Raw genomic sequence first — 26,689 nt, 5'->3', positions numbered from 1 at the left:
TTCAACGCCCGTTGAATAAAGACATGTGCTTACTTACCAATACGCTATCTTAAGGACAGCTTGAAATTTATTGTCGGCGGGCAACTGGCGCACAAATTCGCACAGAAGACTATTCATGTTGGACAGACACAAGAACAATGGAACACAATTAGCTAGCTTTTAAGCCCTTAAATTCTATTAGCACAACATGCAGAAGAAAATCCCGCATGGCATGTAAACAATAACAAGCACGCATTGACAGCTAATCGCGCCGAACTGACAGCATTTGGTTTGCTGTCAGTACCGGAATTGTCAGCGCTCTTGACAGACTGATTTTCACGCAGTTTTGCTCGTCTTTTTTGTTCGTTCTGCGCGCCGCGAAAAATAAGGACCGTGCTGTATTTTCCTCGTCAGCTGAAATTTTTCGTGGCTCTGCTAGGCCCTAAGCCATCCCTTTGGAGTATCGCCCCGCGGTAGCAAAATGTCGTTCATTGCTCGAAATGTGGCCAGAACGTTGGTGCAGGTGAGTCGCGAAACGACCCCGTTTCGAGGACATTTAATTTGTGTTGTTCACTGTTTATGTAACACCCGTGACTGGCTGTGTTCTGATTTTCGGGACAAGCTTAGACAAGACTCGGCAGACGAATAGTATATTTATATTTCCTCCCGTTTGTAGGCATCATGCCGTGGCATCCATTCGACGACCGTAGCCCAAAACCCGGTAAGTAACGGAAAGGATATGGCCTGCAATGATTTGTTTGGTATCGCGGTCAAATTCATCATCGCGATTCACACGTTTTCCAGCGTCAGGGAAAAAATGAAGGACGTATTACTTGCACTCTGATTCCCGGCGATGGCGTTGGCCCGGAGCTGGTGTACTCGGTGCAGGAAGTGTTCAAGGCAGCCGACGTACCGGTTGATTTCGAGGCGTTCTTCCTGTCGGAGGTGAACCCGACCTTGAGTGCACCGCTAGAGGATGTCGTGCGGTCGATTAACAAGAACAAGGTATGTCTGAAGGGTATCCTGGCGACGCCAGACTTCAGCCGTACCGGCGAACTGGAAACGCTCAACATGAAGCTGCGTAATGAACTCGATCTGTATGCGAACGTCGTGCACGTTGTGAGTCTGGAGGGCGTGCATACGCGCCACAAGGGCATCGATGCGGTCGTCATTCGTGAGCAGACGGAGGGTGAGTATTCGGCGCTGGAGCACGAAGCCGTGCCTGGAGTGATTGAATGCCTGAAGGTCATTACCGCTCAGAAGTCGGCTCGCATTGCCAAGTTTGCCTTTGACTATGCGACCAAGCATAACCGCAAGAAGGTCACCTGCGTCCACAAGGCCAACATCATGAAGCTGGGTGACGGTTTGTTCATGAGAAAATGCGAACAGGTAAGGCCACCCGACGTGTGTGATGTGGGCGATCAATTGGCACACAATAGCACTGGATCGTTCGTTTCTTTCAGATCGGCAAACTTTATCCCAGAATTCAGTTCGAGAAGATGATCGTCGACAACACGACGATGCAGCTGGTCAGCAATCCAAATCAGTTCGATGTGATGGTTGCCCCGAACCTGTACGGTAACATTATCGATAACATTGCGTCCGGATTGGTCGGTGGCGCGGGTGTTGTTGCTGGTGCTTCGTATTCCGCCGAGCATGCCGTCTTTGAGCCGGTAAGTACTGAATGCATGCGATGAAACGATACCACACTTACCACGTGTTCTTGCTTCTTAAATCCCTAGGGTGCACGACACACGTTCGCTGAGGGTGTTGGTAAGAATATTGCCAACCCAACGGCAATGCTTCTCTGCTCATCCAAGATGTTGCGCCACGTCAATTTGCTGCCATACAGCCAAATGATTTTCCAGGCGGTGCAGAACGTGCTGCGCGCTGGTAAGGTTCGCACCAAGGATCTCGGCGGTCAGAACACGACCAACGAGTTCACCCAGGCTGTTATTCACAATCTGCGATAAGGTGTGCCATCGCGCCTAAAGAAAGTTCCCGCATCCAATTTATACCCTCGAACAACCGGCCTCAGTTAGGAGTTATGATATGACGGAGCCACCAGAACGAATTGATCTATATCTCCAACCCTGAAAGCACCATTCTCTGCTGAGTTCCTGCGGAAACACGATCGTACTTTTCTGCCATCTATCTTTTCAGTATCTTTTCGCCCGCTCCCGCTTTAACTTATTTTTCCCTCTGTTTTTACTCCGATTTCTTCACCGCCCTCATTACAAAATGAATGCAAATGTCGCTGATAGAGTGTACCTAGTGGAAAGTTGTTTGTAAAACAATGGTTAGCCATATTTATTGAACCTACCAAAGTAGGGAAGCAGCAGCTGCGCTAGTAAAGCACCGTAAAAGGACGCTCCCTCATTGATCGACGATCAGTCTAGAATGCCATCGAGCGCTGTTCGGCAAAGTCGAGAGTATTAACGAAATTTAGACACAAACCTCTCTTTAACCCGACGAGAAGGCAACCTAAGGATAGCCGAAGCGACCGTTGTATGTTTCTAGTGAAAATGACGAGTCATCGAATAATAATAAATTAAACACGAGAGTGTACCGGTTGGTAAAGCAACATTCGTTTTGTTTAACAATCCTATTTGTCCGCCACTTCGCAATGCATAATTTAGCTAATTTGTCATAATGAGAATTCATAGTTCTTGAAATTCAGATGTGCCTAACAAAAATTCGTTTACTTTTTCGTCTTCTTCGGTTTGGCCAGCTCCAGGATGCGATCGGACGGCTTCGCCTTCAATGCGTTCGGTTCGACCGTAAACGGTTTATCACGGTACTCGTTGTTTACGTTCCGGTAGGACTTCGCAACAGCAAGCTCTGCCACACGGCTAGACGCAACGGCTTTTAATACATTTTCCGGCAGTCGTGTGTCCTCCACCACCAACCCTTTGGCACGTCGACGACGCTCAAGCGGTTCGGCTAGTTTGGCTACATGCTCGGAAGCCATCGCTTTCAAAGCGGCCGGTTTAGCCGCGGGTCCTACCTTTTCCGGTCCGGTAAATTTCTTCCGAGCGAATCGTGGTTCCGACAGGCTTTCAATACGATTGATCAAAGCCGCCAATGGTTTACGCTCACGTTTCGGTGGATCCGCAACGGGCGCTTGCTTTGCTTGTGCGTTACGCACGAGCCAATCCTGATGCTTTTGCCACTCCTCCTGAGTCATGCCCTTGAATTTATCTACTTCCGGCAGTTGAACATTCGCCAATCGACTGTACACGGTAAAGATGCTCTTCTTGATACGCTTCTCAAGATGGTCCTGCTGGCGACGTGCAATAAAACGACGATATTCCTGTTGAGCCGCAACTAACTTTCGCACGTGCGGTAAAGCAAGTTGCTGTATGCGCTTCGAGGCGTATGGTTCCTTGTACGTGCGACACACTTCCGTTTGCTTGGTGCTACGAATCACAGCACGTGGTTCGTACCTACCGCGAGGCAACCGCGGTTTGGCCAAATATTGTATTCTTCTCGATACCCTTCGGACGGTGGGCATGCGAGGTTTTTCACACCGTATGTGCTGCTGCTGATCCAGTAACTTCCCGACCGGACAGTGGCAAGGCGTGTAAAGAAAGGAATTTTCAGCTGGCTTCGAAGCGGTACTCTTCTTCTGGCAATGAATCGTCATATTGGCACTATTTCTACGCGTTCTGTTTTTTGTTTTTACGGAGCGAGGTTTCGTTCCACGCACTAGACTGGAATGATTTGATGTTCCCAATAATATGGTTGCTATGATGGTTTTACGTAAAGAAACAACGAATCGACGAGCTTTTTTGAGTCGCTAACGTTAGCAACGACCTACCTAACGTTGGTAACGCAATGGAAAGCCTCGAGTCCCTCGTGCAATAGAAAGGCATTGATTTCCATTTGTTGTAAATAATAGGTTTTATTTAAAAAAAATGCAGTTATAAAGGCGCTGGGCAACGAGCGCTGACAAAAAGGTGACAAATTTTTCAAGTGACAAAAACAGCTTGTCAACTGCGAAAAATAGTTTTTCCCGTGGCCGTGCACACATTTGTACACTTTGACAAAACATAGCAACCCATGATTGACAAAATCTTCATCATCTTCAACGTACACGAATGTTCAACGCGATGTAAGCAGTTTTACAGTGATTTTGGCTACAAATTAATTGATTAAGATGGTCTGTGTCCTTGCAGGGATGAAATACAGTTAATTTAACAAAAGAGAACACCGCAATGGTCTGCAATTCTTTAAAGCGCGCTTGTTTACGTTTTGAGCGAACGTCAAATTTTTGTCAACTTTTTGTCACCATTCTTGTCAACCTTTTTCGTGGATTTTCTACAAAATAAAATTTTGTCAAAAGCTCAACAAAGTGACAAAAGCTCCGTTTTGACAAATTTTTCACCTTTTTGTCAGCTCTCGTTGCCAGGCACCTTAACAGAAAGCAAACCAAACAAAATAAAGAGCTCTACCTACTAAGTATTGTTTTACACTAAACAGGAGACATGTGTGATAATAATCAGCGTCGAGCCCGGGACGTAATTAACACGATCCAGCGATCCAGAAAAATTGGAACACTAGAGTTTATACGAAAAATAACGCTTTCATTCCTAGGTACTTAAGTGCTAAAGGTCCAAATACACGAATATAGGTGATTGATGATGTTGATCATTGCTGATGCACGATATAACGCTTAACTGCTAGTGTGACGGCACCTGCCGCGATTGTCCTATTTGCTCGGGTAAAACTTCTTGCTCGAGTCCTTGGCCATGTCGAGCAGTGTTTGGGCCGGCACGAACGGTGCACCGTACAGGTCGGCGTACGAGCGCATCTTGCTCACGAGCCGTTCCGCACCGTACTGATCAACCCAGCGGAATGGACCACCGGTGAATGGTGGGAAGCCCAAACCGAACACGGCACCGACATCACCCTCCAGCGGACTGTCAAGGATTTTCTCCTCCAGACACAGCACAGCTTCATTCACGAAGCGCGACACCATGCGCAACTGCATGTCCTCCACGCTGTTAGCACCACGGGACTGCAGTGCGTACTTCTGCTTCATGATCGCCAGCGCGTCCTGGTTCACCTCGCGGTTCTTGCTACGACCGCCCGAGTACACGAACACACCCTTACCAGATTTGCGTCCCATAAAGCCGGCCTTCACCAGATCCTCCATAACGCCAAGGTTGCCACCGGAGAACCGATCACCGAAAGCCTTCGCCAGATCGACGGCGATATGCGCACCTACATCGATACCGACTTCATCCGCCAGTGTGGCTGCACCGACCGGGAAACCGAACGATTTGGTCATCTTGTCTAGATCCTTCGGATCAACACCCTCCTGCAGCAGTCTGTTAACGAAAAGAAGGCAACAAAATAATGTTAATGCATTGTCACTAATTTCTCCAGAATCGCGACATCCCGTACCTGATTGCCTCCGACAACATGGTCGAGAGGATGCGAGTCGTGTAAAAGCCGGGTCCATCCCCAACAGTGATGACTACCTTGCCCTGCCGCAAACCCACCTCAACGGCGGCTGCAGCCGTTTCCTTCGACGTGCCCGGGTGCGTAATAATCTCCAGCAGTTGCATCTTGTCAACGGGGGAGAAATAGTGCATGCCGACCACGTTCTCTGGCCGAGAACTGCCGGCAGCAATTTTCGTGATCGGAATAGCGGATGTGTTCGTGGCGATGATGCAATGTTTCGGCACCACCTGTTCCAGCTCCTTGATTACACGATGCTTAATGTCGATGTTCTCAAACACGGCCTCAATCACGATATCAGTCTTACGGAACGGTTCGTAGCTCAGAGTGGAGGTAAGATTCGACAGTATCTGATCGCGCTCGATCGCACTGATGCGCTTGCGCTTGATTGCACCCTGCAGACCGGTCTGGACCTGTCCCACACCACGCCCCAACCCCGCCTCGGTAGTGTCTTTCATTATCACCTGATAACCTTTGTCGATGCTAACCTGCACAATGCCGGCACCCATCAGACCGGCTCCCAAAACACCGATCGTTTTCGGTGGATTCGATGGCTTGCCGAAACGATTCTTTTTACATTCGGTTTGACCGCGGAACAGTCCAATCAGACCCTTCGATTGTGTGGTCTGCGAAAGTTCGCCGAATCCTTTCCTTTCTGCCTCGTAGCCTGCGTCCGCACCCTTATCTACACCGACGCGAATGACGTCCAGAATCTTCAATGGGGCCGGATAGAGGCCACCGGAAAGTTTCATCACCTGTTCGCGTGCCTTTTCGAACACTTTGTTCTTTACCCATTCGATGCCGAACGCAAATTCGGTCACTTTCGCTACGAGGCCGGTCTTTTGCCGGTTTACCTTCAGCTTTTCCGAGGCAAGATCTTTTGCGACCTGAATCGCAACCTGTTCCAGGTACTCGAGTGTGTTTTGATCCGCCGGTTTCAGTCCGGGACCGAGCGGGTTCACTAGCAGATCTACAATGCCCAGCTTCTTGGCCTTGTCTGCCTTAACCGATTTGCCGGTAAGGGCCAAATCTAGCGCTGTCGGGATGGAAGTAAGCTTCGGCAGTCGCTGGGTGCCACCGGCACCGGGCAACAGTCCCAACATCACTTCCGGTAAACCGAGGACCGTTTTCTTGTCCTTTAGCGCCACTCGGTAGTGGCATGCGAGTGCCAGCTCCAGTCCACCACCCAAACAAACACCATTGATGGCGGCCACTACAGGTTTGCGAGATTTCTCCAGCTTGCCGAACTGGATTTGACCTTCGTGCGAAATCTTGGTTGCCGATTCGACCGTTTTGCACTGCTCGAGCATGCTAATATCGGCCCCGGCTACGAAACATCCCGGTTTAGCCGAGATCAGCACGGCCGAGCTGACGGACGGGTTTGTTTCGACCTCGCGCAGGACGGCATCAAATTCGGACTGCACCTCGGCATTAAGAGAGTTTACCTTGACACCGGGCGAATCCATCGTGATCACCATCACGTTGTCCACGATACGTGTCTTCATGTGCTTGCCGGCTGGGGCTGCCGTGGACAAACAGCGCATATGCATCTGCGACTGTAGTGCTGTGAAGTAACCGGAAAGACAGAAATCTTATAATCATGCACTTCCGTATTCCGTGACGATGTTGCTAACTGTTGCAATATATTCCGAACTATGCCTAATTGCCGGGTATCAGCAAGATCGCTAGCACAGGTTAGATTGTTTTGAAATGCAGCTGATTTCATAACGATTTTCAAAGCTTCTCGGGAGCCAACTTATCAGCTGTAAAAATGTACAGACGGCACAGTCGTAACCAACACAACCAACCACTGTGGTCCGTAAACCCGTGATACGTGTGGCTAGGTGTGTGTATAGGGAAGCAACGAGTCATGTTTATGCACCGCTTCTCACACGCTCGACCAGCGCCGTACCCCGTGCCGTACGCAAGTGTCGGTCAAAGTCCAACGTGTAACAATCCACCGCGATTAGTACGAATCTTCCTGTGCCGCCGATAAAACGAAAAACGCTGTCGCGATTTGTCTCGGTACCGGCATACGAGACAAATATGTAATCCTTACCCTTCAAACGAAGCGCCCGTCCAAAGGTCACATTTTGCTGCATAGCCGCACCGATTAGTCTTACGCTGGCCATCTTCCTTTTTTACTATGCACTTTCTCCTTTGGTATGTTCTCGATCCTTTCCAGAGACTGTAATACGGTGCCGATACATCAAAACGAACAGATTAATAAACATACACGATGTTGGTGGATGATGAGGAGTGTTTACGATACTTACTCTTCTAAAAAGTTATGCACAAAACGAACATAAATAAAATCAAAACCTCTTGCCTTCTGATCTGTATCGGTGGCCGCCGTGTATTATACTGAACTCCCGATTAACCGGATGATTCCACGAACTTATACACACCCGGTTGAAGGAGATTGTATCGTTCTGTCAAAATCAGTTGTTGTCAGTTTGACATTAATTCAAATAAGTTTTTTTGTCGTTAGGAAATTGCATGCAATCTTGCCATGTGTTGAAACTGATAATTCCCGGCTTTTTTAAGGACATTACCTATTTTACGTACCGAAGAAAATAATATGAAGACACCCATTACTAATTAATCGCTGAGTATATCCATCAAAAGCTGAGCTGTCCATCAAAAAGATTGAATAGTCACCAACAAGAATAGCAAGTGTTCTGTTTGATTCACAATCCGAATCCGGAACTCCTTTCTTAAAAACCGTTTTTTTCCATCCTTCATTTGCAGAGAACAATTAATCTATAATTAGATCAAAAGGTTAAGCTTTCTCACTCCAGTTTGTTAAGTTCGTTTCACAGCGTTCCTTTCACATCGTTCTTCCACCCACAAAGCACAAACGGCACTCCGGACGGATTACACGAATTCAAACCAAAAGAAGCGCAAAGTAAATACAAATATTTGCGCAACAAATTCAAATCGAAGCTTGACGACAAGCTGTACAAATAGAAGCAAATTCCCGGTCCGCGCACTTTCCCGACAAGTTTCCTTCTTTTTTTTTATTGTATCCCTTGCAGGGGTGGCTCTTGGTTTTCCACCACTAGACACGCTTCCGGAACAGAATGATTGAGAGCATAAAACATTAAACCCACGCGTCGCAGTGTAGAAACACTACACCTAATCAACGGCTACCGTTGAACGTTCAGCATTCAGGTTTCACGGTCGGAGTCACCGTGGTACAACAAGCGGGGGTGTGAATGATTGGTACTTCCGAGCAACGCACTCGTTTCCGCCCGAGCGATCCAAGCATCCGATTTCATTATATCTGAATTAATATTGATCTAATAGATTATCGGTGGAACGTTAAATGGTGCTACACTGACGGTGGCGGGAGGAAACTCGTGCGCCAGTAGGGGAATCGGTTCCGAGCATAAGAACGGTGGCATCCGATACTTGTGTAACCGAAGGTACGCAAACAAGTCGAAGCGAACAAGGGAAGCCACCGTTAGAAGACAATGGAAGGGATGCGCGACTATCTGGTCTTGTGCATCCCTTTTGCCGGATTTTCCTCTCGCTTCGACGTGCCCTCTCGTGTTGATGTTGATGTTTGGTATTACAATGGTTTTGCCACGAGTATCCCGATGATATCCTTCCTCCTGTAGCATCGAGTGGCGTTTGATGTTCCTATTTATGATCCTTGGCAAGGGAGTGAACTTAGGGAGTGTCCGCTTTCCCGATTGATGCTGTTGTTTGCTATCATTTGTACCTTTTGTGTACGTGTGTGTGTTTGTGGGTCTTTTCGTCTCTCGCACAGACAAACACACCCCGTTCCCAAGTCCTTTTTGACCAAGGAAGGAAACATTTTGATTGAACGATGGGAAACGATTCATCCGAAAGGTTGTTGGTTGCTCGATCAACACAACACTTTCAGCTGCTATGTACCACAGTCGGGGAGAAGAAAAGAGACACACATTCTGGCTGTATAAGCACCGGTAAATGGAAGGATAATTACATTATCTTGTGGTAGGCAGCATTGTCTTGCTCTGGCGACTCGTGCGACGGCCCGGCAGTGGTGAGGATGTTAACATTGATTTGATGAGGTTTTTGGGTGGAAAAGATCGATAGCAGATGATGTGCTGCAACATTTTAAACGTTTATATCAAATAGTAGCATTTTGTGTTTTAAGCTTGCACTGCATATAAGAGCGATTGTTCACTTTGAATTTAATTTGATGTTTTTGTTCTGTACGTTGATTGAGTAGAAGCAACTTTGAGTAGAGTAATGGCTTCGGAATTACTTGACTTAGACCCTCCATGAGAGATTTACACAACAAAGGTTCTGTTTGATCACCTCTGTGGATCATTGGAAAAGTTGGTGATCTTTGGTAAAACGTCTATCTTTAATGAATCCACATCCTCCAGTGATCTCCTGATTACTGATCATGTCAGATAAAAAGATCACGTACTCATTCGCATGAGAACTCTTAATGAAGGTGTCAACTTCAGAAAAAAACAGTCCTAGAGGAAGAAATATTTTCTTTGTGTTGATCGACAACCACAACAGGATCTTCCATCAGAAAGATAGTATTCGAATGGAAGAGGACGTGGTGAAAGATATAAAGTACTCTTCTCTTCTGGAGTGTCCATGTCATCCAATAACACTTTCGGACAATATAATCTATCTAGTCCTACTTCGGTCCAGCTTTTCCAGGAGAAAAGCCATTTGGTCCAGACACTTTCTCAACGTTTGACCAGTAGCAGCGACTCCTTGTTGCTACTATGAGTTTCTGTTCTCCAGATCTTCATCATTAACTTTTGCTATATCATCACGTCTGGTGTTGGATGACCAAAGAAAAAAATAGAAGAAAAATCTTTCCGGTTTTTCATACACTGATCGTGACTCAATTCCTATCAAACCCGTCAATCTTCTAATCCCAGTCAGTGTGAATGTACTCAAAATTGTGTATTTTCCTCTATCGGCTGCCAATTTTAAACACAAAACAACTTCATTTCCTTTGGCTGCATGTGTGCGTGGGAAAATGGTTTTTCAATTTCAATCGATTTATTCTGCTTCACGCCACACGCGTGGCAGATTTAATCCTTTATCCTGTCTGATTTTACCCAACAAAACCGTTTTAAGCTGTTTGTGGCGAATTTATCAAAAAAAAACTTTCCATTTCCTACTGTTTTATTATGCTGAAAAACCCTAGTTTTTATTGGCTTTTTTTTTTGATCTGGTACAAGGTCCAGCACTGAGAAGAGTTGAGATTGCTCTTTGCGGGGTGTTTTGCGTCCTGATAAAGCTGCCGGAAAATTATCCACTAACCGGATTACCCGGACGCGACGTGCTTTTGCGTGTTTGGTTCCGATCAAGAGCCACTAAAATGCACACAGGAAATATTCATTTAACGGCTGTCGAATCCAAACATCGAAAGGGAAATACTTTGAACAGCGAAATTTGCGCCACTTCAAACGCTCATTGATCGCTCATTGCTTTCCTTTTCTCGAACAACTTACCCCTTTTTGGTCCGCAAGGGAACCGCTTGCCAACACTGGATGGTTATTTAACGCCCGGCAGGGGTTGATTGAATTAACACCTCGTCAAATGCAACCGCACCCTTTTTTTTTGGCTGTGTGTTGGCCACCCGACAGCGGAACGAGGTGCAATTTTCGCTTAACACAAGGAAAAACCGAACCGGTGTGTCGAAATGATCGACACCTTGGAACGGGTGTCTTCGAGTGAAATCCCGGCCGAGGGAAGTGTCCGTAACAAATCGGCCAACGAATAACAACAATATGCTGTTTGCAGAAAGTGTCACCCTTCTATCTGGATGTGAGCAAACACAGTGTGAAACGAAGGGACACAGCCCTTCGCTCCGGTGGAAGATGGAAACGGTAGCATAACAAAAGTGGGCCATACGAAGGCACCTCATACACAAGGGAGGAATTCTTCGGGAACGAAACGGGAACTCGATCGAAAATTTGCACACGAAAGGATAAAGGGAAGAGAAGAAAAGGATAATGATGGGTTCATTTACTGCGTTTAAGTTTTCCTTTCGGTTGGGTGCTACAGTGCGGCTCAAGGAATGTTGAAAGGAATGTGAAAATATTTTACTCCCTAAGAAAACAATCAAACTCGTTGTGTTAACAGACGTTAAGCATATATTGCCTCATCTTCCACGAAGGGCGCCCAATCTGAAACGCACTGTGTACCACTACCCGATCGCCTAAAACACCTCCCTTTTTCACCGTTTTTCCATCTTTTTCACCGACACGAATGGCCCGGCTAAGCGAGCCCGGTACGAGATGGGAAGCGTAAAAATGTGATGTACGCACGGAAATTACACGGTAGCGACTTTTATAGCGTTTTATCTTGATTGATTTCTATCCGCAATCAGCGAAGAACGGAGGACGACGCTAAGAATGTAGCATAATTGTGGAGAGTTGAACGGTGTCGTCGTTGTGAGGCACTTTTTACAGTTCTCACACCAAGTGCCAGTGAGTGAAGGGAGGTTTTTTTTTGGTACACTTCCACCCGGACTTACTGACAGACTTGTTATATGCGTGAACTATTCTTGTGCCAAACATGTTCCAAGGAGCATGCGAGTTATACAGTTTTTTAAAGCAATTTTCTCACCATCGAAAAGGACACGAGTGGCCGTTATTGTGTTCCTGTTCTTCCTTGCTTAAAGGGACACATTGTTTGAATCTTTCGCGATCGTGCTGAGAGTGATTTACGGAAGATAACACTGTCTCGGTAGGAGATTTCGAAGGATTCGCGTTAGAAACGGAATTTGAAGCAAGGGTTAGTTTCCACGGCAACTTAATACTCGATGGTGCTATAAAGTTATAAAACTATTTCTACAAAAAAGAAATCTCGTCTTGAAAATTTTACAATCTGGATGGGGAAAATCTCAACATTTAATAATCGCGATCGTAAGATCACGTAAGCTATATGAGCAAACCTTTTTTGTGTAAGAAGTAGTTTAATACTAAACATTTACTCCCTTTAAAATGACGAAATCTCATTGAAGAATAATTTTGTCCCACAACCGAAAAATAATTTTTGTTTTATTTGTGTCAAAAAAAATGAAGATCTTTATCACTCTTTCAAGATGTTTCCTTTCATTATCATATTATCAACTTTCAAACATAACAAAAGCTTTGCCACTGCTCAAACAACTCAACACGGTTACACTACATACAGTGCATCGTTTAAAAATCCAATCAATCATAATTTCCTTAAATTAACCAAAGTAAATACGAAACAACAAAAAACAAGTACAGTGAAGCACAGATTATACAACTACCTGTGCTGTTGAAATCGATCCTCCCTATCGGCCTGATGTGCGTTCCTCTCGCATGCCTTCACACTGCCCGTCACAAATTGGCCATAATTGCACACCATTCGGCGGTGCACTTTCATTAACGATATTGATAATTATCGAACACCGAAGGAGCAGGAAACATGGAGTGCTGTCGCAACAGAACAGGCCGCGAGTGCGTACTAAATGAACCTCCGAAACGTGGAATCGTGCTACGCCGATAAGTCTTTCCGTTTCGTTTTGGAGGCGTCCTTTCGACACATTCAACGCACCTTCGAGGCAGAAATGTGCGTGATTTGCCCTTTTGCTGCAATTGCTTGCTGCGGGATGTATGCTCAAGCAGGAGCAAACTGGGGAAAATGGACCTGCTTCGGGGATGTGCATGGTTCCGTGGGCTGTGACGAACGGCGTTACAAACGGTGCAAAAACAAACACTCAATTTTCACGTCGAACGATTACCGAGAAGGCACCAACGCTGTAGGAAGATCTTTCGATCTTTTGTGGATTTTTTAAGAATATATTTAATGGATATTTTTAATTTAAAATAAAAGAAACTTCTTAAAACATACAATGAAACCATTCCTATTTTTAGTGTTTACAAAAATAAAACCTAAAAAGTTCTTTTATCCCTGACCTGCCAGCGAAACCGATTAGCGGTCATTTTCAGTTGTCTCCCGCCCCTCGCTCAACATGCAAAGCGACAGTTTTGCACGTGAAGCGATTTAAATGCGAGCAACATAGGCTTTCCCTTGGTCTGCCCCGTGTCAGTAGCGATCTACCAACAACGGGTCGGTTAAATGTTTGCTTTTACTTTGACTCGCCCAACGATCGGACTACAATCAACGCAAATTACCACGGTACAAGACAAAATGAAGTTATTATGCCGCGGCGGGGACGAATCCTTTCTTCCTGTTCGTCTTGGTTACGCCCCGAGGGCGAAAGACGATTATTTTTCCCAATTGTTTTTCTCCTGTTGTCGAGCTTGTTAAAGTACATCCCATTATAAGCTGGTTGGTTGTGTGAGCTTTTTTTGTTTTCGTTTGGAGGCATTTCGTTTTATTGAGCTGAAAGGCTTTTTCATTCACGATAGCTATTGCGTGTTTCAGCTACGTTTTGGGGGGAAGTGATCCTTTGCCGCAGGAACAACACCGTTGATCATAGGGCAGTGAAATGTGTGTCATTGTAACAATGACCGTATCGTCCCTGACACGCTGTGAGGCCCAATCGTTTCGTTTATTCTTTGTGGCTTTCGGCGGAGTCTTTCGAGTCATTCAAATGCGAAGATTCCGTTGAACAGCACTGTCCAACAAGCTCAAAAAAAAAAACCGGTGTTCAATTGCCTCTTGGCATTTGACATGGTTTTTGTTTGTCCTCGCGAAACATCGATTGACATCCTACCCTCATAATGGAATCCAAAAGTAGAATCAAACGTGTGGTTAAAGTTGGAAAATAGTCACACTTTGGCCCACAATAGACAGTACCGGAAGAAAGGCAGCTAATAAGCCACTCGAAGGATAACCTTTCCTGCCATCCTTAGGCGTCACTTTCGCACACACGCTCCCGACCGTTAGACTGTTCGAAAACGGAAGAACCCATCGAACCTCATCCATCAAAGTCTGGTGACAGCACAATGATTTCTAATTGAACACTTTTGCCTATCGTACGCCAGGAGGGACCACACAGAACACGGTCACAAGTCAGGATCAGCCGTCGTTTAGCGTGTGGTTCGGCAAGGGATAAGCTGGTAGATTGGTTGGTCGGTGGCGTGTGCCTCTTCAAATGCCTAAACAAGCTTTATACAAGCACTTGAAACGAGTCAGTGAAAGCATAAAGACTACATAGATCATACATACTGGAGCGAGTAGGAAGAAAAATATTCTGTTTTTGTTTTTCAGTAATGTTTGAAGGAGAGTTTTTTTCGGATTTGTTTTAAAAGAATATTTTTTAAATAAAATATTAAGATTCTTAATAGAAGATCACCGTATGTCTATCATATGTTTCGTATTTTGGTTAGGGTTTTTATAGCATCCGGGAAGTCATGTATCGGAGTAGGATAAATAGTATTAGTCGCTAATGCACTGCTGCACAACGCGTCGGTTATGGGTTCAAATCTCGACACGATGTATGCGAGACAACAGGGTTTAAAACTGAAAATAAACCACAGATTTATGATGTTGATTCTTGTATCTTTGCGAAGTGTTTGTTTCCTAATTTTCCAGGTGGCCAAACATTTTTCAAATCAGACAAACACATTCCTTCACATGGAACGACTATTTTCATGACTGATATGATCTTTTTTTTTTGCATACAAAACACCCAATTGTTTCTGACAGGACGACTCGTCACGTGATGTTGCTATGGAGAGCTACACCCATCACAACCATTTTATCGTCTCCGGGACATACTGTTCACAGTCGTTCAACAAAGTCTATCCATCGGAAGTGAAACGTTTTTGGAAAGTAGGAAAACATCCCTTCTAAACACAACCCAAAAACCACAACGAAAGGGTCCGAATAAGTTCTGTAGGTAACATTTCCGAATACAAATTATTATCTGCAATAAAATCTTCCTTCTGCGAGACGACACATCGCATCCGGTGTTGGATGCGGAAATAAACCATAACGCTACAAAGTCCTCTTGCAGGTCGCTGTGTTTTGCTCATGTTTCTGGCATACCCCGGTATTCCGTGTCCCCGCATTGAAACTATCCGTTTCCACGCGACTATTCACCGCATCCACGGGTGCGTGAATAATTCGTAGCGATAGTGTCAAACTCGGTTACCATGGTGACCTCCGTCATCTTCTGGACGGTAGGGCGAGAACAATAACCTCTTGAAAGTCACCCGCCCCTAGCAACCACCGTGCATGGCTCACCGTGCCCAGCCGGTTAGACATGTGATACAGTAGCAACTTTGAAGCGGCTTTTTATTGTTATTTTGAGGAGGTCTCTGGTACTTTCTTGGGGTAAATTAAGACCCTATCCGATGCACGAGAGCAACAAACCGGGAGAACCGTTTTGAGCTGTGAGCAATTTCTTCCCATTCAAGAAAGAACAATCACTAGAGAGGGTTCCGTCACCAAGGAAACCAAGGTGCTTGTAGGGTTCGATAAAGGAACGCATTTTTCTCGAGACATCAACAACCGTTCTGGAGTCTCGCTAAAAACCCATTGTGCTGAGAGTGAGAGAGGGCTCTTGTAGTTTTATTGCGATTGTATCATGCGCCATTACACGGTTCGATGGAATTATGCGTGTTTGTGCAGAACTCGCTTTGGAATTACAGATAAAGGTCCTTGGGTGCTTTATTTCTAAGTGCAGAAAAGAAAATCTATTGCTCTGTATGTTTTTGCTTACCAAAAACGTTTGAAATCGATAGTTTGCTTGTTGAACGCTGGGTGGCTCTTTATTCTTCGTTAGTTCCTCCGTTAGGGTGCCACGGAAGAAGTCCTCCGCTTTTCCTGAGACTTCTTTAATTACCCAAAGCGAATAATTCTCACAGCTTCATGAAGAAAAGAATAACAAATTATTGTAAGAATGAGTATTGGATGTTTGATCAGCAATTTTGAAAAAATTCTTTAATTATATTCCTATAAAAATATTAAAAATATTGTAAAAATTTAACTATAGTTTAACCAAAAAATTTAAGCAAGAGATTTTTTTTTTATTTTTATTTTTATAGTTTCAATTTCTGATAGAATGATGCAAATAGAACAGCGAATGATAGGACTCCTGGAAAAACAATCGCCAACTAATTGATTGTAACTCCACGTAAATGAGGAACCAAAATTTATTTAAACAGAACAAACAACAAAAAAAACATTAATATCAATATAATCTACTGTACAAAAGACTCCTTAACTTGACCCTCCAAAATATTCAAACCGAAACCGATCGTTCTTCCGTTAACAGCCGGCTTATATTCATTAGCGATTTCGCTTTTCCTTGCAATTGAGCAATTATTTCTCATTTCTGTCAGACGCATGAATTGTTGCTTCGTTTGCACAAACACTTACTCTCACGTGACTCGTTCCCTCAGGGGAAGCCGATTTTTTTTGGCACGGATTTTAGCACATTTTTAGCAAACGGTCAAAACGCCCTTCGAAAGAATGGGAACGATACGTTCGTCGAGTGCGATCGATGCAGTTTTAGGCCTAATTTGCATAACACATGTAAACCTCGCATTGACACGGGGATGATATATTTGCTCTTTTAATTATGCACGCACTCCAAACAGTTCCCAAACGTTAGTTTTATTTCTTTCTTTCTATACACTCCTCCCTTTCGTCAGCCTTTATTTTCATTTGCTGCTGCGGGAAGGCAACATGAAGTTTCCAAAAGGCACGCGCTTTGTAATCGAACCGATCGAAACGCTTCTTGTTGCTCGATTTTGCTCTATTTCGCTGTGACAATAAGCTTACGCTTGACTACTCAAAGGCCAATCGGTAATGTATGCAAATCATCGGTGATTAATGCAACTTTTTAAACTACGCAACCCCCGGAAAAGAGTGACACTCACTACGATTCACAAAGGTTTAAAATTGATTGTACGAAGAAAAAAAAAACGGATTTGTATTCAAATTAGTTTTTTCTATCCCACTTGAAAGAGCATATTCAATATGCCCAAGAGGGATAAATGAGGTACAATTTGTGCAAAAAAAAACACAGGAATCCTGATCGATGCACGCGTTTTGGCTTCGATTACCGACACTAAACGTGTCCGGGAAAAAGGCTTTCCCTTTCTCGGTTGATGTGGAAGGGTGTCGAGGTCGGAGCTGTTTGTCTTCCCTGCGGTCATCGAGCTGTCGCTTTTCGTGCCTGTCGTGCACCCATCATAATAGAAATATAAATATTGTTTTGATAAATGACATAGTTTAGCCCAGTTCGGCTACTGTTACCCTCGTCGTCGGGTCGTGAGATCGCCCTTCAGGCATCAAGTTCGGTTATTCGAATTTCTAAACAATTTAGCCCCGTATCAGCGTCAGTGTGTTACCAGCAAACTATCAAATGGCGTACGGTTGCGGGCGTTTTTCCATAACTCTTCTGAGTCCCATCAACGCGCAAGGCGTCACCGATGTCCTCACAGGACATTACCCAACTCAGTGCAATCCCATGAAACCTGTACCCATGCGCTGGGAACGAGCGATACCACGCTTATAATGAAGAACTGCTCAAACCCAGCCGACAAACATGAGGTTCACTTCATTTAACGTATGTTAGCTGTTTAGCAGGGTTCATTTTAGGTGCCGGTTTTGCCGGTACTTTTGCTAGCTTAATTGCAGGGGCGTACGGATCAAATTAATCAAATACCAACCCCTCGACCTCGCGGGAAATACGAAGAGCGTTTGAAAAAAAGCCGTGGGATTATGGTGAAAGTTGTTTGCCGTTTTTCCAACCTTTTAGGTGTTGTCGATTGTCGGTTTTCTGTGACGGTTAGCCTTTTTTTGTAAATGTTGTACTTCCCTTGTTCATCCGCTTTTTTTTGCGACACCTTTTTTTTTGGCATCACTAGGGGTGATGGTTTTTTGTGTAATTTTCTACTTTCATTTCTCTTCTCCTGCTTTCCTTTTTCCATCGTTTATTTTTTTTTTTGCAACACACAACCGTGGAAAGTGGCATTAAAACTTGGCCGTTATGACACGCATTTTTGTCCCTGTTTTCTTTTTTGTGCCTTTCCCGGCACTGTTTTGATGTTTAACGCTTGTAACCGTTTTAAATTGGTCCAATAAAAGCTCATTACGTGACAGTGATTTTTAAAATATGTACGGAGAAAGGGAGAATATTATTAAATGGGTTGAAAAAGGAATTAGAGTAGTGATAGAGAAACCAAACTTCTCACAATACATATTAACCCTACAGAGGATCGTCTTTCGTCATAATATTTTTAAACAAAATGTAAAACAGATATAAAAAACAAAAATTAAAGAAAAGATCCTCAACTAAACAACAACATAAATGAAACAGTAAATAAAACAAAAGCAAGCAGAAATACATTTTTGGTTTACGTTTCATGTCATTATTTTTATTTATTTTCACAAATATAATCAAATTCCAGTGACTAGAACTGTTTTAACAAAACAAACCTTACACAACTAATCAGCCATTCTACCTAAACACTGGTTCCACCATCGCGTTCTTTCCTCTCGCGTAAAAGTGTACATTTAAAAATAATCAGACTGTGTGCTGCGGTGGTTAATGTGTTTTTTGACGAGAGAAAAAGAAGGGAGAGAAAGACAAAAAAATGTCCCTTTCACTAGATCTGGTGATGTATAAAAAAACACGCTACAATTATCCTATGCCACAACTCCTACCTTGGTACTTTGATTTTGCGTTCCATCAGTTTTGTTTGTTTGCTTAAAACTAAAAACTAAGAACGCTAAAAGCTTAACGTCTAACATAAAATGGATAGATCAGTATGGAATGTGCAACAAAAGCAAGTTGATCAACAGGGTAGACAACAGAAGAGATCACCATTCCAACGCTATCTACAACGAGTCGCGATGTCGCTTCTCGCTATCTAACTGAGATATTCACACTGCTCCATTCCGTAGAACTGTGGTTCTAGCTGCTGCGAATGCTGACTGCCGACGGGTACTACCGTGCCCTCATGATACGTTTGATTCCATCCCTCAGAGCTGCTGGAAGCTGTGGTACCGAGAGTGGTCTGGAAGAAGCTATTGTTCCACCAACAACCACTGTCTGCTGCCGTTGTCCCCTGTACACTGTTACTGCACTGCTGTTGCTCACAAGAGGACATGGACGTACCAACCATTTCTGTCGTCGGTACCATCCGTCCATCGGGTGATGTGGAGGAATGAGTCAACGATTGACCCAAAGATGTCTGTCCGATGGTAGTTTCGTAGCTACCGTACAGCTGGGACGCATTCGGGGAGGAAGACGCACTGTAATTCTCGTAGCTTAGTGCTCCGGACCCATACGCATCTAGCTGATGCTGCGTGTGGTGGCCCGGGTCAGACGACTTACGATCATTAGTCGTCGGTGACACGCAACTTGATTGGTTAATAAAGAACGAATTGATGCCATCGCACGCACGCAGTCCCATCTTGTTCATGTCGAGTTGCGCAAGTGAGTTGTTATTCGTGTGTGAGTTGTTGTTCTGGTAATCGATCTGTGGACTTGCGTAGTACGCAATATCATCCAGAACGCTCGAGCATCCGCTGCTGGTAAGGCTGGCTGTGTCCGTATCGGTGCTGCTCTCGTACTTGACGCAGTCCAGGTAACGACCAATACCGGTGGAAGAAAACTCACCACCTCGGTAAAGGGAATACTGATCGCTTTTACTGTTGTATGAGGTCTTCCCATCCGTCCCCAGATCGAGATCGAACATGTTGGTGGGTGGTGATCCAACAAGATGTTGCTGTTGCTGGTACTTATTGTTCGCAGTACCATTTACTGGGCGAAGAGGTTGGTCTAGCTGAAAGATTTCCTCGGGATGGATAAAGTTTGTATCGTAGAAGCAGTTTTGTGAGTAATCCGGTACAGGAGGGTTCTGTGGACATTGTAGTGACTGTTGTTGCTGAAGTTGTTGGGTCTGCTGTTGCACCTGAGAATGGTGGGTATTGCTATAGGTACAACCCACCGGTACAGATGATCCGTTAAGGTAATCCAGCTGGTAGTTGTTCTCTTCGAAGGAAGATTCCGGCGATTTAATAACTTCAGATGACGAGATGGAACTGTAGCTAGTTGCTTTTGCGATAGTGTAAAGCTGCTTTGACGACTTTCTGGACTGTTTGATGCCGTTTATCTAATGGATAGGCAACATACATAAAAATCATTAAGTTGTGCAAACTTCAACAGACTCTAAGGCGTTAAACTTACTTTATTCATTTTTGACTGCACCGTCCGCAGTACACGCTCACGGCGACCCAAGCCCAACACTCGGCGCGTTTCCCCAGATGACTTCGCTTCCGGACGTGGATGGTCGTGAACTCCTTTGGCTTGGAAAAATATTGCATGTGGTGTGTGGCGCCAAAAGTGAGTCACCGGGTAACCACAATGTCCACGGCATGGCAATATCTCCAAGATACCTCCAATGCACAATCTGTCCCGATTTGGGTAAGGATTAGCATAGACACCATTAGCATATGTGTATCACTTCCAACTCTGCCTCACGAAACGATCAAATTCTTCAATAAAATCCTCACCTGTTTGGACACGCTTTGCCTTGCTGCTTGCGCCGTGCCTTATCGCAGATGGCTGGCCGTAGATGTATCTTGTCCCCGTTCGGCAGGATGCAACCGGCCGAACATACCAGCACACCGAGACAACTCTTCTTCAGGATGTTTACGTTGTGGTTGTTGGTGTTGCGCATCGCCCAGCCGGACGAATGGCGCTTTGCTTCCTCGCTCGTCGCCCGGTAGATGTGGCGACAGTGGCCATCGCTCCACTCGTTAAATCCATCGTAGTCCGACTCGGTCACGATCGGCACGCTCGGATCGTTAATGTCCCAGTCGATACCGAGCTGTCCACTGCCACCGCTCGAGTTGATCACGTTCGATTGCCTGTTAGCGAAACGATAATCAAAAACATTCGACACCATTAATCAAATATACAGGCTCAACTCGACTCTCGTACTCGTGGGACACTCAGGGGCGGAAACGGCTCCGATTGAGCTTGATCGATCACGGCACGCAAACAACATGCTGTAGTTTCCAACTTACACAATCACCATTCTGCCACTCGGTTGCTGATATCTCAATGAAGTTGCGCTATTTTCGTTTCCCGAGTTCCCGGATAACTTGAACCGAAAGTTCAATTGAATTTCGGGACAATAATTTAATTTCTCTTCTCAGACGTTGCTCCTGTTCCGTTGTTTGTTCACATTGGCTCAATTGTACGCACGAAACGATTCATCCACAAGCAGTCTAATAAATTCTTCGTCAAGTATCCAAACGATCTCACTTTAAACTCACATTGGTTTCACTATTTGTTGAGCATAGCACAACACATCCAGACGGTTGATTTTCCGAATCACACAAATTACACTACACACGTCTCAAAAACATTATCAAACTGCGTCAATATTTGCCTTTACTTGTGTGGCCCTTTGCCCGTGTCCTAGCGGGTCGAGTGCGTAATGCGAACTGATCGGAGACTGCGTCCTCAGCGAGCCTCTATGACCCACGGCAGCCTTCTCTTAGCACGCAGCATAACTGAGCATTCCCCTCACCAGCTTGGACAACTCTCTCGGGCTCTCTATTTTCCTCGGAACGGACTCTTTCCGAATAGCATAAAACATTGCGCAGCATAAAACTCCGTCTGTGGCTCTCTGCCGTTCTCCGCACAAGCTGCTTCATGCTCTTGCCATCAATTAGAGGGACTTTGAATAGGTTCCACTTGAACGCATTTATGCTCGAGTAGCTCCGCCTTCCATCCAGACCAACTCAACGAATCAGATGGCTGGAACAGCGCGAGAACTAGTAGATAGAAAATCCCTAAACGATTCCTTCGTTGCGTGATAAAGTCTTGAAGATTATGTCGGCTCTGTGTTAAGTTCTATCAACTCAAAACCTAGGGCAGATTGTATTATGTTTTAATTATCGACGTACGATTTCCTGTTCTGGAATTGCAGCTAGACGGACCTTTGACCACATCTGTGAGGGAGCGCCCGGTATCCCAATGCTTCGACGACCACCAAGTCAACGTATGACCTCGGAACCTTGAGCTTATTTCTGTCTATTCTATTAGGGTGTCACAATTTAGTGTCACAATCTCAGTTCCTTTACTTTGTTGTCCCATTCACGTCCTGGAAACCGATCAGCGGTCAACCAGCAGAATTTGTTCCGTTACGGGGCGCTGGGCACGGGTACGAGCGAGCACAAAATCAAATTAAAGCCAATCCATTGTCACTAGTTATGTAGGCCGATGCCGTCGAATATGTGGCAGTTCTTTCTCTCCGTCCTTTACCGATGATTGTGCTGTCTTCCGTTCCGTTTCGAGTTCTGCTACAATCTTGCTACCTTCGTGCTGGTGCTGGAGCTGTTCTTGAGCATCTTTGTAATGTCATGGTTTGTGGCTAGGTCGGGATCGCACTGTTGAATGAGCCCGGTTGACACTGATCAACTGCTCTATTACGGTAATTTCCCATTTGCCGATCATGATTTGTCTGCCCGAAGGAATGTCAATTAATCTATATTAATACATCAATATCTTAGGCCTCATCCGGTGGACGTGAAACCCAATTTCAATGCCAGTTCATTAGGAGTTCTACATCGATTGAATAAATGTCAGTTATAATAAAATACAAACTATTAATGTTTCATCATAACCTGATTTGTATCGCAAACAATTGCAGAGAAGTAGAATATTTTTAATAAATTTATGTTTCTTTCAAGCACTAACATTATCATTTGAGTTTTCGAGTAATACTATCATGTAAGGAGGATATTCATATCCATTTCCAAGCTTGTATAGAATTATCCTTAAATATAAAGTCCAAAAGTCAACGTCTAAAGCCTGAAAGATCTTATCCATTGGTCATTGTTTCCCCGTGCATGATACCTAAATTCTCTTCCGCTCACCAACAAAACATCCAGGTGAGCAATTCAAACACGGGATGAAATGAAACAAAGACTCAGCTTCCGCTAAAATTCGCAACGATCGCTTACAAATCCTATCCTATCGTTACAATGTCACCATCCATCAGCTAATTGCTATCACTTCGAACCGATCTGGTCGAGATTTTTTGGGTGAGAAACAACAACTCAACCGGATGGGTAAAGTGGCGCAAAAACAGTTACCACAAATTCCCAGCCCTCAAATGGTCTACAGCATTCCCTTTTCTTTGGCTCCGGTGAGTTCCCTAATGTTTGTGGGACAACCGGCGGCGATAGTACGCACTTATCGGCAACTAAAAATCTTATTTAATGAGCACCAATTGAACCGTTGCCGGTGCTGACGCGTACAAACACATTTTCCAGGATAAGCTAGGCCCCAGGATTACTTTAGGTCGTTTGTCTTCTGTGCCAGGAAAAGTGTTGAGCGTTGGAACATTGCACTCTGCTGGTGATTGCCGGTTTCTGTTCTTATCGTGTCCAACCATCGGGGGAAGGAAAAATATGATTTTTCCATCACACCCCGGGTGGCCTCTGTTCAAATTGTTCAAATGCAACAACTTCAAAGTGCGCAGGAAAAACGAACTGCCCGGTACGGTCGAAACTGCAGTTTCAGTTGCATTTCTCCGTTGTCGATTCCCGGTGATCGGTTTGGTCGACCGATGGGAACACGATGGTTTCGTCAATTGAAAAACAGAGCGAAAAAGGAAATAAGATAGCAGCATAAAACGGAAATGCCTTGAAACGAGAAGGGCAAAAGGGACTGAATTGGTTGTTCCTGTTTCCCTGCTTCGTTCGATTGAACGCCGCAGGATTTGGCCGTGGCTTCCTCGCCTCAATGGATGGATAATTTTTATCCGATTAGGAAATCTACTCCATAAAATACAATTAAGTGGTGGAGGTTTCGCGCGTGAAACGACCAAATGATGATCCCATTGGTTGTTTTATCTGTTTGGGAACTTTGTTTTCCTTGGGAAATTGTGGGAAAACGAATCTTAATTCCTTTACAACAGGAGCACCCCTATCTGCCAGCGGAAAAGGTTTTTTTTGCTCCTTCCGATATCACCATATCCGGCCTTCAATGTCAACTCTTAATGCATATTAGACAGGAAAAGCCTTTTATATCCTCAAACACTTGTCCTAGATACTGGTCCCAAGGTGGACCGAACAGTTCCACAGGTGTTCTAGTTTTTTCTTCTTCTCCCAATTCCACGAGAACATTTCCCTATCAAAACCCAGCGTGAGTTCACTTCGGTGCAACCGGATTTCCATACCAAGTAGCCAAACTTTCGTAGCTTAATTTTGGGATGAAACAGAATCCTTCACACGGGTTGACTGTTCTCGTGCTCGACGCACGGCATTCCCTTTCCTGTTAGATTCTTTCCTCCCGCAGCTCGGGCTGAAGAGCGGCTGAAGGGCTCCGGAGTCGAGCATGCCAATAAAATATTGTTTATGATTGAGTACTGCAATAAACGACCTACTCCGTACTTCAGGCGTGTAGGGAAATTTTAATAACTATTAATTAATGCATCGATGCGGGCACTTTAAAAAGGAGTCTTCGGCATTCGTTTGCATTGTGCACGGCTCGTTGAGATCGTTGCTGCAACAGGGAACGATTTTTGGAGGTTTTCGGATATGTGTGTGGTGCGATCTATCTCCCTTCTTGTTGAGAGCTTATAGTTTAAGAATAACAACATGACTTGAATAACATAATGGAAGTTTATACACATTTTACAAGAACTACCTTGAAGGGTATTCGTACTTAAAACTAATGGAAGCCATCTTACTGCATCTTCTCATCCGAAACAGTCTCCCTTTCTTTGTGTGTGATCACTCAACCATTTTAGCGGCCATTTGCATCAAAACATAGATCAAACGGCTCACACAAAGCGTTTACCCGTTTCTCAGTAACAAATTAACCCTCTTCTTTTGCAAACGATGAGCGATGGGAGAACTACTTCTGCCTTTGTTACCTTTCTTTGCGGTGCATTTGTTCGCAACGGTGCAATCCACTCGCCACACTACACCTCATGCACGCATACCCCAACACACCGGCCCGAGATGGACACCGGGACCGGATACATACAGTGTATCTGTCCGTTGAGTTACTACCCATTTCGGGATCCCATGGTTCCAGGTGTCCAGCCATAAATTGATTGTTTACAGTGACTGACTGTGCACAAATGGTGGATCGGCAACATGGTAACTTCGCCTTTCTTAACGTCTCTCGCAAGTGGTCTGTTTAGCTTTGTCAACCAGCATCTTTCGATTGGCCGACGATAAGACAAAGGGGGTTACGCGTAGCGACCGATTAAGACTACCTTTGGCCGGCAGCCGAGTGCATTTTGGGGGGACACCGAGTTCGTTTCTTCTCTAGCACGCTTAGGGGAAAGTTTCCCTAGCCGCTACGGGACGATGAAGCAGTTGGCTAGAGTACAAAGAGAACATCCTACCGTAACAGTGCTGTGAAGGTTGTAGCTCTTGAAGGTGACAGAACTTAACGACCGTTTACGGAACGCTCCTCGCGTCAGTCGTCGCTGAGACTATGTGATTAATATACACCAAAGAAACCATCGTCTAAAATGTGCACAACGCGTGTTAATTCATGGTGGCCGCCTTTTCTTTCCGAACTGCTCGGGTGGAAAAAAACGGTCTACTGCAGGCTGCAAAATACATTTTTCCCCCTTCTCAGGTTCGGCTCAAGCGCTGAAGATCATCAGCCCCAGGACCGGGCGTAGGACATACGCTAGCAAATGATTTGATTATTAACTACGAGCCCACAAGCACCCGACGCTGCTCTGTGAGACTCTCGGAGGCCGCCCGTTTAGAGCGGCATTCTTCTTCAATTAATTTTCATTAAGCACCGAACCACTACCACCAAATTTAGCGTCCCAAAGTGCAGTTTGAAAACAGGGAAATTTCCATCACCGAACCTTCGGATGCATGATCGCGGGCAGTGAAGGCACTGAAGGATGCTCAAGTGCTGAAATACGATTTACGCAGCCACATTTTATGGAGAGGCTACTTAATTGAGTGTAACGTTACCGAGTATTTACCATACGTACAACTGGAAGGCAATCCAAAATGGAGGAACAATAAACGTATGTATTTTTTTCTTTCATAAAATGAGAGTTCATTGAGCAATGGATGTACGATTACTTTATCTGTAATATTTATTCTAAAGGAAAATCTGTATGAACTTTTGTTGATTAATTTAATCATCATCTTTCTTCACGATACCATCATCATTTTACTTGAAATCACGACACTTTCCCAGAAAAAGGGACACTTTTTATGAAAATTGATGTATCTCCTTTTGTTGTCTGAAGTTTTATGTAGTTGAATATCATTGGCTTCCAACATTTGCTTCGTGGTGTCTTGCTAATGGTTT

At 44.7% G+C, this 26,689-nt stretch overlaps 5 protein-coding genes across 5 annotated transcripts in view; 1 reads left to right on the top strand and 4 right to left on the bottom strand.

Annotated features, from left to right (window-relative positions):
• The window catches only part of LOC125761821 (uncharacterized), a 1,885-nt gene extending 1,643 nt beyond the window's left edge, over positions 1-242 (bottom strand). Inside the window, exon 1 of the mRNA XM_049423337.1 lies at positions 38-242. Coding sequence (XP_049279294.1) covers positions 38-117 — 80 coding nt within the window. The 5' untranslated portion in view covers positions 118-242. The remainder of the gene's footprint in view (positions 1-37) is intronic.
• Positions 243-290: 48 nt separating this feature from the next.
• LOC125761812 (isocitrate dehydrogenase [NAD] subunit beta, mitochondrial) lies at positions 291-2,563 on the top strand. The gene is made up of 5 exons (XM_049423323.1): positions 291-502; positions 656-700; positions 784-1,368; positions 1,443-1,652; positions 1,722-2,563. The coding sequence occupies exons 1-5, from the start codon at positions 461-463 to the stop codon at positions 1,950-1,952; spliced, it is 1,113 nt and encodes a 370-aa protein (XP_049279280.1). The 5' UTR covers positions 291-460; the 3' UTR covers positions 1,953-2,563.
• On the bottom strand, positions 2,546-3,903 carry LOC125761818 (uncharacterized). Its single transcript, XM_049423334.1, has one exon. It carries the CDS (start codon positions 3,623-3,625, stop codon positions 2,681-2,683), a length of 945 nt encoding a protein of 314 aa, XP_049279291.1. The 5' UTR covers positions 3,626-3,903; the 3' UTR covers positions 2,546-2,680.
• A 493-nt stretch (positions 3,904-4,396) lies between these two features.
• LOC125761799 (trifunctional enzyme subunit alpha, mitochondrial) lies at positions 4,397-7,847 on the bottom strand. Its single transcript, XM_049423303.1, has 4 exons — positions 7,722-7,847; positions 7,505-7,633; positions 5,389-7,009; positions 4,397-5,312 (listed from the first exon to the last, which is right to left on the bottom strand). The coding sequence occupies exons 2-4, from the start codon at positions 7,575-7,577 to the stop codon at positions 4,691-4,693; spliced, it is 2,316 nt and encodes a 771-aa protein (XP_049279260.1). The 5' UTR covers positions 7,578-7,633; positions 7,722-7,847; the 3' UTR covers positions 4,397-4,690.
• A 10,852-nt stretch (positions 7,848-18,699) lies between these two features.
• LOC125775002 (transcription factor glial cells missing-like) lies at positions 18,700-22,969 on the bottom strand. The gene is made up of 3 exons (XM_049445381.1): positions 20,890-22,969; positions 20,564-20,786; positions 18,700-20,489 (listed from the first exon to the last, which is right to left on the bottom strand). The coding sequence occupies exons 1-3, from the start codon at positions 21,282-21,284 to the stop codon at positions 19,242-19,244; spliced, it is 1,866 nt and encodes a 621-aa protein (XP_049301338.1). The 5' UTR covers positions 21,285-22,969; the 3' UTR covers positions 18,700-19,241.
• Between the last annotated feature and the right edge of the window lie 3,720 nt (positions 22,970-26,689).

This window comes from Anopheles funestus, chromosome 2RL (genome assembly GCF_943734845.2).
Source record: "Anopheles funestus chromosome 2RL, idAnoFuneDA-416_04, whole genome shotgun sequence".
In the NCBI taxonomy this organism is placed as follows: Eukaryota; Metazoa; Arthropoda; class Insecta; order Diptera; family Culicidae; genus Anopheles; species Anopheles funestus.
The sequence above is the reverse complement of the archived record's forward strand: the minus strand, read 5'-3'. Positions and strand labels throughout refer to the sequence as shown.